General features: G+C 31.3%; 1 protein-coding gene across 1 annotated transcript in view; it reads left to right on the forward strand.

Moving 5' to 3' along the window:
• The first annotated feature begins 1,297 nt into the window (after nucleotides 1–1,297).
• The window catches only part of TTK (TTK protein kinase), a 41,398-nt gene continuing 28,345 nt past the window's right edge, over nucleotides 1,298–14,350 (forward strand). The window contains exons 1-6 of the mRNA XM_051997317.1: nucleotides 1,298–1,439; nucleotides 6,390–6,612; nucleotides 7,441–7,547; nucleotides 12,625–12,768; nucleotides 14,066–14,180; nucleotides 14,270–14,342. Of these exons, the coding sequence (XP_051853277.1) occupies nucleotides 1,298–1,439; nucleotides 6,390–6,612; nucleotides 7,441–7,547; nucleotides 12,625–12,768; nucleotides 14,066–14,180; nucleotides 14,270–14,342 (804 nt within the window). The remainder of the gene's footprint in view (nucleotides 1,440–6,389; nucleotides 6,613–7,440; nucleotides 7,548–12,624; nucleotides 12,769–14,065; nucleotides 14,181–14,269; nucleotides 14,343–14,350) is intronic.

Genomic DNA, 14,350 nt, shown 5'->3' on the forward strand with positions numbered 1-14,350 from the left:
CTTTGGATGAGGAAGTGATTCTGTTTTCTCTGAATCTATACCTAGAAAAAATATAAAGATAAATAAATGGCCAGCGAGGTGGAATACTGGATAGAAGAATATTGGCCTGAAGTCAGGAAGACTGAGTTAAAATCCAGGCACAGGCACTAACTTTGTGACCCTGGATAAATCATTTATCCCTGTTTATCTCAGTTTTCTCATCTGTAAAATGAGCTGGTGAAGGAAATGGCAAACCAAAATCTGTGCCAAGAAAACCCAAATAGGATTACAAAGAATAAGACATGACTGAAATGCTTGAATAACAAGAGAATGTAAGCTTTAGTCACTAGAAGAATTACCAAGTTAGTAGAGCTGGCATATGATCAACACCAGACTTTGTGTTGGTTGTCAGAATGTCAGCCTAATTAAGTTCAGAGAAGTTTATTAACAGAAGATTAAATATAACAGTTCGTAAAGATTGTTAGTAAACAGTCATGGAGAAGTGTAATGTACACAGATGGGAAAATTATGCATATTAATGAATTATGTATACTTCAAGGCATATTAGAACTTGGTGATTATCAGTACTGAGAAATACTGTGGGCCAATTAATATTACTGAAGTTACATAGTCAAAACTTACAATTTATCTATATGAATAGTCTATTGATGCTAGTATAACGAGTTCCATGGGATGTCCTTTTTTGAGAAAATTCTGCATGAAAATTCATATCATTATCAATATGATTATTTACAGAAGCAAGGTTTCTTTGAATCTAACTCAATGCATTTAATGCTTTAAATAGCTTTAGATTCTGAGCATTTAGTAATTTTGTATTTTGTTGCATTTGAAAAGAAGGCAAAAAGAAAGGACAGGAATAGAATCAGGAGAGAATTTAAGAGACAAAAAGAATGGAAGACAAGAATCAGAGGGAGGAGAAGAAGTAGGAGAACTTAACAATTATGATTGTATAACTTGCCTATTGCAATGATGTACAATTAAACCCAATTAGAAAGAAAGAAACTTATCAATACTAAGGAAGACCTAGTTGGTGAGCTATTTAGTTTGGAATATGGATCTAGTTCATTGCGTCTTTATATTTAATTCCATGACTCAGGCAGTTCTACAGTGTATGTGTGTTTGGGGAAAGGGAAGATTCAGTGGCTTTATTCTCATTTTAAGTGTTTAGGTATAAACTGACGTTGCTGGAAAGAAATGAAAGGCCAGTATCATACATGGAAAAGATAATCTTCCTACTTTGATCCTAGAAGCAGTATAATTGGACTAAATTAAGCTGTTTTTCCTTTTATGTTTAGAAATGGAAGATGAGGATCTAAGTGGTAAAGAATTGTCAACAATCACTTCCATTATGAACAAAGTTAGAGATATCAAAAATAAAATTAAGAATGAAGATCTTACTGATGAATTGAATTTTAATAAAGTTTCTGCAGATACTTCAGGTAAGCACTTTAAAATTTCATTAATAAGCATGTTATTTAATGTCTTTTGTGGCAAAATGAGAACTTTTTCTGCAGGGTCTCATGACGATTTTTGATTTAGCTTTCCAAATGAATAGGGAAAGAGTCATAAGATATAAAGTCTAGAACAAGGGGAGTAATAATAGTTCTGCTGATCTTTACCTTGGGCAGAAAATATCTGGAATTTTATGTTCCTTTCTGGATGTCACTTTTAGGAAGGACAATAAGTTTGGAGAGTATCCAGAAGAAATTTACTTGTATGGAGGGCCTCAAAATTATTCAGTACAAGGATTGGTTGAAAGAAGTGGAAAAATTTAAAACCTCAAGAAAAGAAGATATAGGCGAGACATGATAGCTATCTTCAAATAGTATCTAGGTCCAAGTCCTGATTATTCTTCTTTTTACCTGTGTAATCTGTAGCAGGTTGTTATAGCTTTCTGGGCCTTGGTTTTCCTGTCCATAAAATAAGCTAATCTATAAGGTTTCCTATGACTTAAAATCTTATGTGTATTAACAACTTATTTAATTTGTATATCTGAAAATGTATTAATTGTTTCATGCAATGGATTTTCCAGGTAATCAGAATTTATCCTTTAAGTTCAGAAATATTTTGATGGCTTTTTAAATGAAAATATTTCTATGGTGAATACACACTTTATTCTTAAGCAATGAGCATCAAACTTAATTTCATCTTTCCAAGATGGCATTATTGCCTTGAAAGTTTGGATAGTGCTAGCATTTGTTTCTTCCTTGTGTCAACTATCACTTGTGCTATTACTTATACACTCTTACATACCTTATTTTAAACTATTGCTTTGCTATCTTTATAGTTCAAGAAATTGAATGACCAGTTTTAATGGAATGTTATGTAAAGTAAGACTAGTAAGGTCTGAATTTTACTTCCCAGGCTTTCTCTAAAGTTGTATGAACTAACTTTCATAGAATCTCTGAATCAAAGGAATTTTAAGGTCATAGATTTAGAGCTAAAAGAGATTTTAGAACTCATCTAATCCAATCTCAAAATTAGCAAATTTTATTAATTCTTGGATAGGTGATTTTTTTTTCCCCAAGAAGATCTGATTAATGCCTGTATACATGGTAAGTAGAGAAACTGGAGGCAGGTAACCCAGTAGGGAAGCTATTAAGTAATCATGAGTTAAAATTAAGGACCTACAATATAGTAAAAGTAGTACAACTAAAGACATATCAGGTATAAGAGACAATGATAAAAGAAAGAATTGAAAGATTTTGATGATTGGTTTAATATGTGGATGTAAAAAAGGGTAAGTTAAGGTTGAAAGCATACCTGACAGCATTGAAAAGTAATAGCTAAAAAGGAGAGTAAAATAAAATATAAAATCAGACACAATCTTAAGAAGAAATGCTATACCCTTTGATTCAGCAGTGTTACTACTGGGCTGATATCCCAAAGAGATCTTAAAGTAGGAAAAGGGACCCACATATGCAAAAAAATGTTTGTGGCAGCCCTTTTTGTGGTGGCTAGAAACTGGAAATTAAATGGATGCCCATCAGTTGGAGAATGGCTGAATAAATTGTGGTATATGAATGTATGGAATATTATTGTTCTGTAAGAAATGACCAACAGGAGGATTTCAGAGAGGCCTGGAGAGACTTAGATGAATTAATGCTAAGTGAAATGAGCAGAACCAGGAGATCATTATACACAGCAACAAGAAGACTATATGATGATCAACTCTGGTGGATCTGGTTCTCTTCAACAATGTGATGATTCAAACCAGTTCCATTTGTTCAGTAATGAAGAGAATCAGCCACACACCCAGAGACTGGAAAAAAATTGGTTTACATCCCAGTCTTAAAGGACAATGCCAAAGAATGTTCAAATTAACCAAACAATTGTGTTCATTTCATATAACAGTAAGATTATGCTTAAGAATTCTACAAGCTAGACTTCAGCAAAAGTGAACATGAATTACCAAAAGTACAGGCTGGTTTTCTAAGAGGCAGAGGAACTAGAGACAAAATTGTCAACATTTTCCTAGATTATAAAGAAAGCAAGTGAGTTCCAGAAAAACACCTATTTCTGCTTTATTGACTATACTAAAGCCTTTGATTATATGGATTGCAACAAAATATGGCAAATTTTTGGAGATGGAAGTTTAAGATGATTTAACTTGTTCCCTGAGGAACCTGTATGTATGTGTGCAGGTCAAGAAATGGCAGTTTGAATTGAACATGGAACAACTTAATAGTTTAAGATTCGAAAAGGGTATGACAAGGTTGTATATTGTCACCATATTTACTTAATTCATATCTATAGTACATCATTTGAAATGCCAGGCTGGATGAATCAAAAGCCAGGATGGCTGAGAGAAATAGAAATAATCTCAGATAAGCAGAAGATATTACTTGGGAGAAAGTGAAGAATGAAGAACTCTCTTGCTGAGGGTAAAAGAGAAGAGTGTAAAAGTTGACTGACTTGAAGCTTAATTAAAAAAAAAAATTAAGATTATAGTTACTAGTCCCATCACTTCCTAGCAAATAGAGGGAGAAGAAATAGAAGGGGTGTCAGATTTTATATTCTTGGGCTCAGAGATAAGTATAACCATGAAATTAAAAGATGCTTGCTCCTTGGAAGAAAATCTTTGGCAGATTTTCACAGCATACTAAAAAGCAGAGCTATCACCTTGTTGACAAAGCTTTGCTTAGAGTTATGCTTTTTTTCAAATAGCAATATTTGACTGTGAAAGTTGGATTTTAAGGAGAATCTGAACTGTGGAACTGATATTTTAAAATTGTGCTGAATAAGACTTTTGCAAATCCCTTGGACAGCAAAAAGATCAAATCAGTTCAATACTTAAAAGAAATTAATTCAGCCTACTCGTTGGAAGGACAAATAATGAAGTTGAAGCTCAAATACTTTGGCCACATAAAGAGAACCTAGGACTCGTTAGAAAAGATCTTGATGTTGGGAAAGATTTAAGGCAAAAGGGGAAGGAGATGTCAAAGGATGATATGGGTATGTCATGGAAATAATGAACTTGGACCAACTTTATAAGATTTTGTCCACTTATATCCTCAGGGTCACAAAGAATCTGAATGAACTCTACTGCTACAAATGGTACTATTATGTAAAAGAGGTCAACAATTAAATATCAATCTCCTTTTCCAAGATAATGGTGAAAAACATAAATTCCACAATTCTCTAAAAATTCTACATTGAAATAGCTTTTTAAAGTTACTTATAGGAGAAAGCAGTCCTGTATACCTGAGTTGTTTCTGAGGATATCACTATTTCAAAAAACATAATACTATTTATTCATAATTATACCAAGTCATAAAGAAAAAGGTCAGCAAGACTAATTAAAAAGCCAGTAGTAAATTGTAGTAAATTGAGCTCAATTTACTATTGAGCACCTTTAATAATCAGTAGAATTGGGTTTGAATCAACATGAACATGTCTCAGATTCTCAGATCTTTAGGCTCTTGAACAGTGAGACAGATAATCTTTTGTTACCTTTTTCATACCTTTAAGCTACCAAAAATGTGAGCTGATAAAAGTCATTTTAAAAATTCTGGAATTGAAATCTAATTTTAAAAAATTTGTTTTTTAATTCTATGTAAATTATTTGGGGGGAAGTTTTGTGATACAATTCATAGAGTGCCAGATCTGAGGTCAAGATTCATCTTCCTGAATTGAAATCTGACCCCAGACACTGGCTGTGTAATCCTAGGCAAGTCATTAACTTTGCCTCAGTTTCCTTCTCTGTAAAATGACCTGGCGAGGAAATAGCAAACTATTTTAGTGACCTTGACAAGAAAACTAAACAGATTCATGAAGAGTCAGCATTAAAAACAGCAAATATAAAATAAGTTATCTAGAAAATTCACAAGAGAAATTCAATCCTTGATGCTTGATAAATTTGATATTATATGAAAATTATGATTTACTAAAAATTTATTATAGACTTCTTTATAAATAGTGTATTTCTTTAGAATTTGAATTAGAATGTAGAATTGTGAGAGTCTCTATAGATATTTTTAAATCTGCCTGCTTAATAAGTGTTTTTAAAGTGATTTTACTTAACACTTTTCAAGAATGTACTGTTTAAAGAAATTCATACCTTTATCTAAAAGCATTGCCAATAGAGTAGGACAAATGGTGTATACATGTACTAAGAAGATCTAGATAAAGGAAATCATAAATAATAAAATATTGGATGAGATTCAACAAGGAAACAACTATTGTCTACAAGTATTTTAATATATTTTAAAAACTGATGATCCATATTTTGGGTGATAGAAGTAGCCTGTTTAAAGGCAAACACTACTGAATAACAATATTTATTTGGCATCTAAGGTTTACAATATATTTTGCATATTTTTAATCTTGGTAAGCTTAGTTATTATCCTCATTTTGCTGGTGAGAAAACAGAATGAGAGAGATTAAATTACTTTTATAAGGTCTCAACTAATGTGTCTGAGGTAGGGTCTCACATCAAATCTTTATGATTTCAAGTCCAGTGTTGTATTCACTGTACTACCAGCTGCTTATATAGGTAGGGTAGCTTTTTAGCTTAACATGATGGTTTTAAGTGCCACTGAAAGAAGGCTGATACTTAGCACATGTGGTTGATATAGAATTTTGACCAAAGAATTGATGATGTGTAATGTAATTTTTTGAGTACTATATATGCTAATAATGTACCTTGTGGTTGTATGCATTTTTAGTTAAATGAGCTAATAAACATAAAAACACTTTGCAAACTTAAAGTATTATGTTAGGTTATTATTTAGTTTATTATGTTAGGTTATTATTTAGTTGTGTAATTTTTCAGGAGTTATATATGTTTCTGGAATTATTATTGGATGTAGTATTATTTTTTAGAATTTATGTATTTTATATAGCTTTATTTCTCAATCATAATAGTTCATTTTAATCATTTTGTTCAGACAATTCAGGAACTGTTAACCGAATTATGATGACAGCAAACACTCCAGAAAACTGGTTAAGCTTTTTGCTAACAATAGAAAAAAAAAGTGTTCCTCAAGATGATGGATTTCTAAATAAATTGATTGGCCGTTATAGTCAAGCTATTGAAGCGCTTCCTCCAGATAAATATGGTCAAAATGAAAGTTTTGCTCGAATTCAAGTGAGATTTGCTGAACTGAAAGCGTAAGTATTAACTGTAGTATTCACAGGTAAGGATAAGGAGTTCATTTCTGACTTTATGTCACGACTGACATAAAATTCTTCCCATGCAGTAGGCAATAATTGCTTATGAGTTTAGTCAATTCTGTGTTATCCAGATACATTTAGATAGTTTTATTTGTAAATACTATAAATATTTCAGAATATCAAAATAAGTATAAAATTACTATTTACAAATGTTAATATTTTTATAAGTTGTTCAAAACATATTTTTCCAAAATTCTCCTTACCTTCTATTTTTAGTATGTTGTTGCTAAACAGAAAAATTGTGAACTATTTTAAACTTAAACGATTCTTTATACATTAGGTCTAATTATTTAGAAGAAAGGTATAGTTAACAATGCAGTTCTATATAATCATTTCCTACTTAAATTTTTTAATGTATTTATATAGACTATTCATAGACACGACTTGAAAAAAATGTGACCATAGAAATTATTTGTAAACAGTCTTTTCTTAAAACTTTTACACAAATGATAACAAAATCTTATGCCTACTAATGGCTATTTGTTCAAGATCATTTAGATTTGTCCAAGATCTAAAAATACTGGATGTACAGTTAAACTTCATAGGTATATTCATAATGGGTTGTATTCTACCTTTATTCTATTGCACAGAAAAATACATTATGCTGAAAATTGGTATTCTCAGTAATACTAGTGTTACATGACAGCCTGAGAGAAAAACCCTAGAGATGCTCATATTTTGATGAATTACTGATTCTATAAAGTTAACTTTTTGTAGAACTTTTTATTCTCATCTAATCTGAGTCTTCATTATGACATCTTACAGTATTCAAGAACCAGATGATGCACGTGACTGTTTTCAGATGGCCAAGGCTAATTGCAAGAGATTTGCTTTTGTGCATGTATCTTTTGCACAGTTTGAACTATCTCAAGGTAAAATAAAACTGGTTATCTATGTTACAAATATGTCTTATATCTGATCTTTAAAAGATTGTTTTATTTACCTGTTTATAGTTCGGTGCTTTGTATCAAATCAATATAATATGAAGTGAATTTTTGAGACAAGATGTATAAAAGCACAATAATAAATCCTTGAATTTAAAATGCTATTTAAAAGCAAACATCAGAGATATATGTCATATGGCCAAGAGTCCTTCAACTTTTGGGAAAGAAAATGAAGATTTGAACCATGAGGATGTTTTCTTTCCCAAGCCAGAAAAAGTATTAATCCTTTTCATTAAAGAAAGCTTCAGGGAATTAAAATAACTTAACTGAGTATCTGTGATAGAAAAAACATGTCTCTCAATTTAGAAATGTAATATTACCTATACATATACTATCTTTTTTCTGTTTTAAAGTATGATTAATCAGTTCTCTTAAAAAAAAAAAAAAACTTTTGAATCCAAGTAGGAGCTGATCCTACCAATTTGGTTCTTTGAGCTATTCAGACTCTATAGATATAGTTAAAAGTTTTCTGGTACCTAAAGAGTATTGAACTTAACACAATGCTTGGTATTTATCTATTAGTTTGAATGTTAGTGCCCCAGTCTTGACTTAAGCTTTGTTCTATCACCTGTAGTCTCTGACTGATGACTTTCTGGTTCTATATTTTGTTGATCAAGGGCTCCTAATTCCTCTAATTAGGCTTCCTACTCCTCTAATATCTTTTATGGGATAGTAGCAGGACTGAAGCTAGTGACATACAGCACTCTGGGTCATGATTGATAAACAACTCAAAGCACAGAGGCAAACAGGAGTAAGGCTAGAAAGGGCAATGAATAATGTGGAGAATTGAAGTATTTTGCATTTATATTTTAAGCCTTTCAAAGTTTTCCTTTACAATGTATAAATTGTATTCTTGGATCTACTTCATTCTTTTATCAATTCATACAGACCTAAGTTTTCTCTAAAATTATGCCTTTCATCATTTTTAAAATGCAGAAATATTCTATTATATTCATGTACCATAATTTATTCAGTCATTCACTAAATTGCTAGGTAGCTACATTCTTTATAATTTTTTGTTTTGTTATGCCAGGAAGTAGCATTGTGAATATTTTGGTATATATGGTATTTTTCTGTCTTTGACCTCTTTAGGTTGTTTTTCATTAGGTTAAAGGGTATGGACAATTCAGTAATCTTACGCATATGATTCCAAATAGTTTCCTAGGAGAACTGGACCAATTCAAAATTCTGCCAGTTTTATATCACTGTGTCTTCCCACAGCCCCTCCAGTGCTATTTACATTTTTTAAAAATTTGGTAATTTGATGAATAGGAAGTGAAATTCTAGATTAGTTTTAATTCACATTTTTCCATCACAAATTAGGTGTGGACCAGAATCTCACACAGTATCCCACAATAAGTTTCAAATGGATGCATGATTTAAATATATAAAAGGTCACAACCTAAACAAATAGAACTACTAATAAGTTACTTTTCAATTATATGTATAAAGTGAAGAGTTCATGAACAAAAGATAAGGAGAATGTCAAGATTAAACATCAGATTGGCAAAAATGCTAATTTTGGGGAGGGATTGTGGGAAAACAGGTACCATTATAGTTATCAATTGGTCCAGCTATTTTGGAAAGCAGCAAGGAATTATGCTTCTTTGGCTCGGAAATAACACTGCTAGGCTTATAGTCCAAAAAAGATTAAAAAAAAAAAATCCCATGACATTTCTTTATTGTAACAAAGAACTGGAAAACGAGGAGGTGTGCATTACTTGGGGAAAGCCAGACAAACTAATATATGTTAGAAATGATAGTTTCAGAGACTCCCTGAAAGATTAGTGTGTACTATTGAAGAATGAAATAAGCACCCAATAAATAGTCAAAGGATGTAAACAGGCACTTGAAATCCAAACTTTCAGTAATTATATATTTTTTTTATTATAGCTTTTTATTTACAAGTTATATGCATGGGTAATTTTATAGCATTGACAATTGCCACACCTTTTGTTCCCATTTTTCCCCTCCTTCCCCCCCGTCTTCTCCCCGAGATGGCAGGTTGACCAATTCAGTAATCATATTAAAAAAAAAGATACAAATTACTAATAGAGAAATGCAAATTAAGTCAACTCTGAAATTCTACTTCACATTGGTCAGATTAGCAAAATTGACAAGAATGGAAAATGATAAGTTTTTTGGAGATATTGGGGAAATGGGCCTATGAATGGACTGGTTTAGCTATTTGAATTGGTTTAGCTATTCTGGAAAGTAATTTGAAATGACCAATTATACCATTACCCTAAAGAGGTCAAAGAAAGAAATGTGTATAAAAAAATAAAACTTTCTTGGAAAAACTGGAAACAGAATATACATCACTTGAGAATGGTTGCGCAAATGATAGTAGAGGAATATGCCATGAGAAATGATGAAACTTTATTTTAGAGAAACATGGGTTAGACTTGTATGAATTGATAAAGAAGCAAGTAGTACCAAAAGAACAATTAGTATGCAGTAATGACATTTTAAATACAAAAAGTTTTGAAATACTTAAGATCTCCAGTTAATGCAGTGACCTATCATGATTGCAGTCAGAGTACTATTGAAGAATTTTATCTTCCTCCTGAAAGGCAGGTGGTGAATTCATGGTATAGGATAAGATGTACATTTTTGCTTAATGTGGGAATTATTTTACTTAACTATGTGTGTTTGTTATAAGGTTTTTTATTTCGTTTTTGTTTATTTTTGTACAGTGTGGCGTGGGAGAGAAGAGCAAACAGATACTTGTTAATTAAATAAAATTTAATTTTTAGAAGTAATTTTGAAAAGTGAAATAAGCAAAACCAGGCAGACAATTATACAGAAACAGCTTTGTAAAGAAAAATGACTTTGAAAGACTGATCAATGCAGTTCCCAAATATTATATAGAAGAATTGATGATAAAGCTTGCTGTTCCCTTCTTGATAGTTGATAGCTTCAGTTACAAAATAAGACAGTTTGGGAAAGGACAAAATTGGGGATTTGATTTGTTTGAGTAGGTGCATTTATTATGAAGGTTTATTTTTTCTATTTTTAAAAATTTGTGGGTAGGAGTAGAATTGGGAAAGAAGATAAGAATAGAATTATCAGAAAGTGAAAAAAAGAGACTGTCATTAAAGCTTTTAATATACAAGAAGAAAGAACGTAGATAAGCGTGACAGCTTTAAAAGTTACGTGTTGAATTTATTAGATATATTTTAAAAGGAAGCTGTACATGTTAGATGCAGTTTTGTGTACAATGTACTTTTTCTAGTGTGGAAGTGTTCAATTTAACTTTGCTAAAGTCAGAATCAAAGATTTAAAAAACCTTTTAATATTTGGGAAGAGGAGATAAAAAATAACAATAGAATGGCCAAAAACAAAAGTATCATAAAGCAATTTTAAATTAAATAAATAAATATAGATTAAACAAGATAATTTTGAAAATTAGATACTTTAAAAGAAAACATGCTGAAGGTGATAGTTTTGCAATTTTGCATACAGTCTTCTGTTCTTTCTATATGGAGATACTTAGTGTTAAAGTTCAAAAGTTAAAAAAAAAAAACAAAACTTAAATTGCATTTCTTTTAATGATTTTGCATTTTCCATATGAACTTTTGAGTTTATAATTTTTATTATTTATGGTTTTCTATGAACATATGGTTCATAGCTGTTTCTGTTTGAATCTGACACTACTCTTTATATCTTCCACATCTCTGAAACATTAATGCTTAAAATTAATTTTTGATACTTTTAGTTTATTGTTGATAATGTATACTAACTTAGTTTAAAGGATCTACACTGTTATTTGTAATATTTTATGAACCATTACTTAATATTTAGTGTTAATCAACATCATTTATTAAGTGATTTTTATGCCAGGCATTGTGATGAGTGGTAGTGGTAATGATCTGAGAACATATACATTTTTTGAAATTTGAATTATCTACAGAAATAAGTCTGGTTATCAAATGACTGGTGGGCAACAATAGCATAGATGGTTGCAAATGCTTTTTATACCTTATTATTCAGGGGATTATTTGGATTTTTTGCTTCTTTTCCCTGTTATCTACAAAACTATTAGCTATATCTTTATTACTACTCTAATGCAATTTGGGATTAAGCCATATCCAAAGATGGAAATCACTTTCTGAGGTTATGTTGATCACTTACAGAAGAGTTCCTTAATTGGGCCTATCATACAATATTAATAAGCCCAGATATAGCACCCCTGAAATTAAAAGAGGAAAAGAATAGTTCTTCTATGCTACACTAAGGAAAAAAAGGCAAAGTATTTACAATTGTTAGGTCTGTGTCACTATTTGTGAAGTAGTTGTTGAAGCATATGAAAGAGCAGTATATGTGATTTTCTAAAAATTATCTTTTTAAAAAAATGTTACAGAATCAAATTACAAAAAGTGTTTTGGTTGCATGTCTAGCAATATTTGTGGATACATTTTGGTTTTGATTTAATAGTACTTTCCAAAAAAATCCAATTACAAAGTAGATTTCTTGAAAATAGTTAAGTAAAATCATCTAATAGCATGATTGTGGCTAATAGTGCATCGATGCATACTTATTGAGAGTGTTTGTGGGATATGTGTGGTGTGGGGAGAATCATGATTCAGGTGACTTCTATCCTGAAGGACCTTATAACCATATCAGTTTTTTAAAAGATGAGTTAAAATTAAAAATTTATGTTGTATGAAATAAGGGATCAAACTGTAATCTATAATATACATGTTTCTAGAATATGCTGTTTACATATTATATTTTATAAATTGTAACCTTTTTGTAGAAGTCTTAAAAATGTATATTAAAAATGTATAAAAACTTATTCTAATTAATTTTTCTGGCTCTTATGGTTGCTTCTATTCTCTCCTTTCACTCTGAAATCAGATAGACTTCACCCAAATTGTTCATTTTCCTATTTTCTGATTATAAGCCAAAACTGACTGACAGAACTGTAGTTGCCAGGAAAAAAAAAAAAATTATAACAAAGGACAAGGTTATGGTCTCATTCTTGTTTTTCATTGCTTATTAGGCAACTTTAAAAAAAGTAAGCAGCTTCTCCAGAAAGCTCTAGAATGTGGTGCAGTCCCACAAGAAATGTTAGAAAATGCCATGCGGAATTTGAATCTGCAGAAAAAACAGTTACTGTCAGAGGAGGAAAAAAACAACTATTTAGGTAAATCTCAGTACATATTTTCCTTTTTGGTCTATGGTTGGCACTTGTAAATAAGGGATTCGGGATTTTTTTTTTTAAGTATAGAGTGTGTGTGTGTGTGTGTGTGTGTGTGTGTGTGTGTGTGTTAATATATTAATAAGACTGTCTTAGAAACTGCCTTTAAAAAGTGACTTTCAAACTTCAATATAGAAAGGACAGTGAATCACTGAATGATTCTAAGGGGACTGAGAATGGGATCATATAAATTATAAAGCCAGGTAGAGTCGTCTGAGTTCAGACATTAGTTCTGTGTCCTGGGAAAGTCACTTTATGCTATTTACCTCACTTTCATTCAAAATGAACTGAAGGAGGAAATGACAAATCACTTCAGTATTTTTTTTTTTTAATTTTATAAGTTTTTATTGACAGAACCCATGCCAGGGTAATTTTTTACAACATTATCCCTTGCACTCACTTCTGTTCCGATTTTCCCCTCCTTCTCTCCACCCCCTCCCCTAGATGGCAAGCAGTCCTATATATGTTAAATATGTTGCAGTATGTCCTAGATACAATATATGTATGCAGAACCGAACAGTTCTCTTGTTGCACAGAGAGAATTGGATTCAGAAGGTAAAAATAACCCAGGAAGAAAAAACAAAAATGCAAATAGTTTACTTTCATTTCCCAGTGTTCTTTCTTTGGGTGTAGCTGCTTCTGTCCATCATTGATCAATTAAAATTGAGTTAGATCTCTTTGTCAAAGAAATCCACTTCCATCAGAATACATCTTCATACAGTTTCGTTGTTGAGGTATATAATGATCTCTTGGTTCTGCTCATTTCACTTAACATCAGTTCATGTAAGTCTCTCCAAGCCTCTCTGTATTCATCCTGCTAGTCATTTCTTACAGAATAATAATATTCCATAACATTCATATACTACAATTTACCCAACCATTCTCCAATTGATGGGCATCCATTCATTTTCCAGTTTCTAGCTGTTAACAAACAGGGCTGCCACAAACATTTTGGTACATACAGGTCCCTTTCCCTTCTTTAGTATTTCTTTGGGATATAAGCCTAGATCACTTCAATATTTTTGCCAAGAAAATGGAGTCATAAAGATTGGACACAACTGAACAGCAACACTATTTAGACCAATGGAAGCAACTTTAATATACATGGCAGTTTTCTTGTTAAATTTTTGATATGTAGAAGGGCAATTTGGAATTAAAGATAAAACCATAAATGATATTCAAAAGTGACATATAGCCAATCATGTGCGTATATAAATTAAGCTTTTCTTTATATTATTTACAGCAATACCCATTTTAAATACCCAGGAATCATTCCAAAACCCACTTGGAAATTTACAGAATAGAAATATTAATTCTGATTCCAGAAGGCTATCTAATGTGGCCAGATTTTTATATGGGTAAGAAAATTAAGTTATTGAAGATGTCTGTCCATTATGATACTGCATAAAAATTATTCTTTAAAAATTTGGTGTATTTTCTTCTTTAGGGAGAACATACCCCCTCAGGATACAGAAATGAGTAGTAGAAATTCCTTGAAGCAGTTAAATAAATCTAAACCGGTAAGAGT

The sequence above is a fragment of the Antechinus flavipes genome, chromosome 4, assembly GCF_016432865.1.
Source record: "Antechinus flavipes isolate AdamAnt ecotype Samford, QLD, Australia chromosome 4, AdamAnt_v2, whole genome shotgun sequence".
Taxonomy (NCBI): Eukaryota; Metazoa; Chordata; class Mammalia; order Dasyuromorphia; family Dasyuridae; genus Antechinus; species Antechinus flavipes.